Here is a 1,219-nt window from a genome sequence, read left to right on the forward strand (position 1 = left end):
CATTAATTCCTGAAATATTTAAATATCCTTTTGCGTAATCTATTTTTGACGAAGTTTGTCTGAAAAAATCGTTACCTAATATGCCGGATTGCGAAATTGGGAAATCGTTTGACACGATATGGAAAATAATATCTTTTTGAAAAAGGGGTAAATTTATTTCTCCAAGCGTATAGACAGGATATTCATTTATACCGTTTAATTTTAAAATATTATTATAATTAACAATACTATTTTCGGGCACGAAATCTTCTTTAATTATATTCGGCCCAGAACCGGTATCTAACATAAAGGTTACGGGTGGTGAAGATTTGCAAAGATTTACCTGAACGGTAGGCACGCGACTATGCTTATCGAGGGTCACCGTTACAGGACGTATTTCTGAAGCGTTTTTGCTTATTGGACCTTTTTCGATGTCGACGGGTGTGAGGCTCGCTCGGGCCCCTGTTGCACACCCGGCTTCAAGGAGCCGTCGGAGTTTCCCTGTTCGTTCATTTCTCTTCTTTTATTGCTAGCGAGTAATTCACAACTTTCGAGGAGATGTCCTTGTCCCTTACAGTATCGACAGAATAATGAGCTGGAAGGTGCCACACTTTGCCCTATCCTAGCTCGACAATCTTTAGCAACATGTCCAAAATTATTGCAAATTTGACAAATGACTTTTGTTTTGTTTTGTGTATTATGTTGCTCATTTTGTTTTTTCCAACAATTACTAGCCGAATGTCCTGGCTTATCACACCACTGACAGATTACCGAAAGTTTACTTTGATTGTTACTATTATTGTTTGTTCGACAATTCTTAGCGTTATGGCCAGACATAGAACATAATTGACAAACAATGCTATTTGCCTGTAAAATATTAACGGATTGCTTTGCTTGAGGATTACGAAGCCGACATTTGTCAGCGCTATGTCCCCGTTTTTTACAAATCTGACATATTAAAATCTCTGTTCCACTGTTAATTAATTTTCTGCAATTTGAAGATAAATGTCCTTCCTTATAACAAATCTGGCATATTTCTCGAAATTTATTAATATTTATCGTTTCGTTTGAGGTTCCTTCTCGACCACGTCGTAAATCTGTCATTGTGTGAAGTTCTCTCTCTACTCGTAAGGCGTCTGCTACTGTTTCTTGGACACCCAAATTTCTCGCTATTCTTTGTTCAATTTCAGGGTTTAAGCCCCTAATAAAACATTTACACATATCTTTTTCTAAGGACAGT

General features: G+C 37.2%; 1 protein-coding gene across 1 annotated transcript; it reads right to left on the bottom strand.

Moving 5' to 3' along the window:
• Positions 1-393: 393 nt before the first annotated feature.
• LOC108779794 (cold shock protein 1-like) lies at positions 394-816 on the bottom strand. The gene has a single exon (XM_018547300.1). It carries the CDS (start codon positions 814-816, stop codon positions 394-396), a length of 423 nt encoding a protein of 140 aa, XP_018402802.1.
• Between the last annotated feature and the right edge of the window lie 403 nt (positions 817-1,219).

This window comes from Cyphomyrmex costatus, unplaced genomic scaffold, assembly GCF_001594065.2.
Source record: "Cyphomyrmex costatus isolate MS0001 unplaced genomic scaffold, Ccosl1.0 scaffold62, whole genome shotgun sequence".
NCBI lineage: Eukaryota > Metazoa > Arthropoda > Insecta > Hymenoptera > Formicidae > Cyphomyrmex > Cyphomyrmex costatus.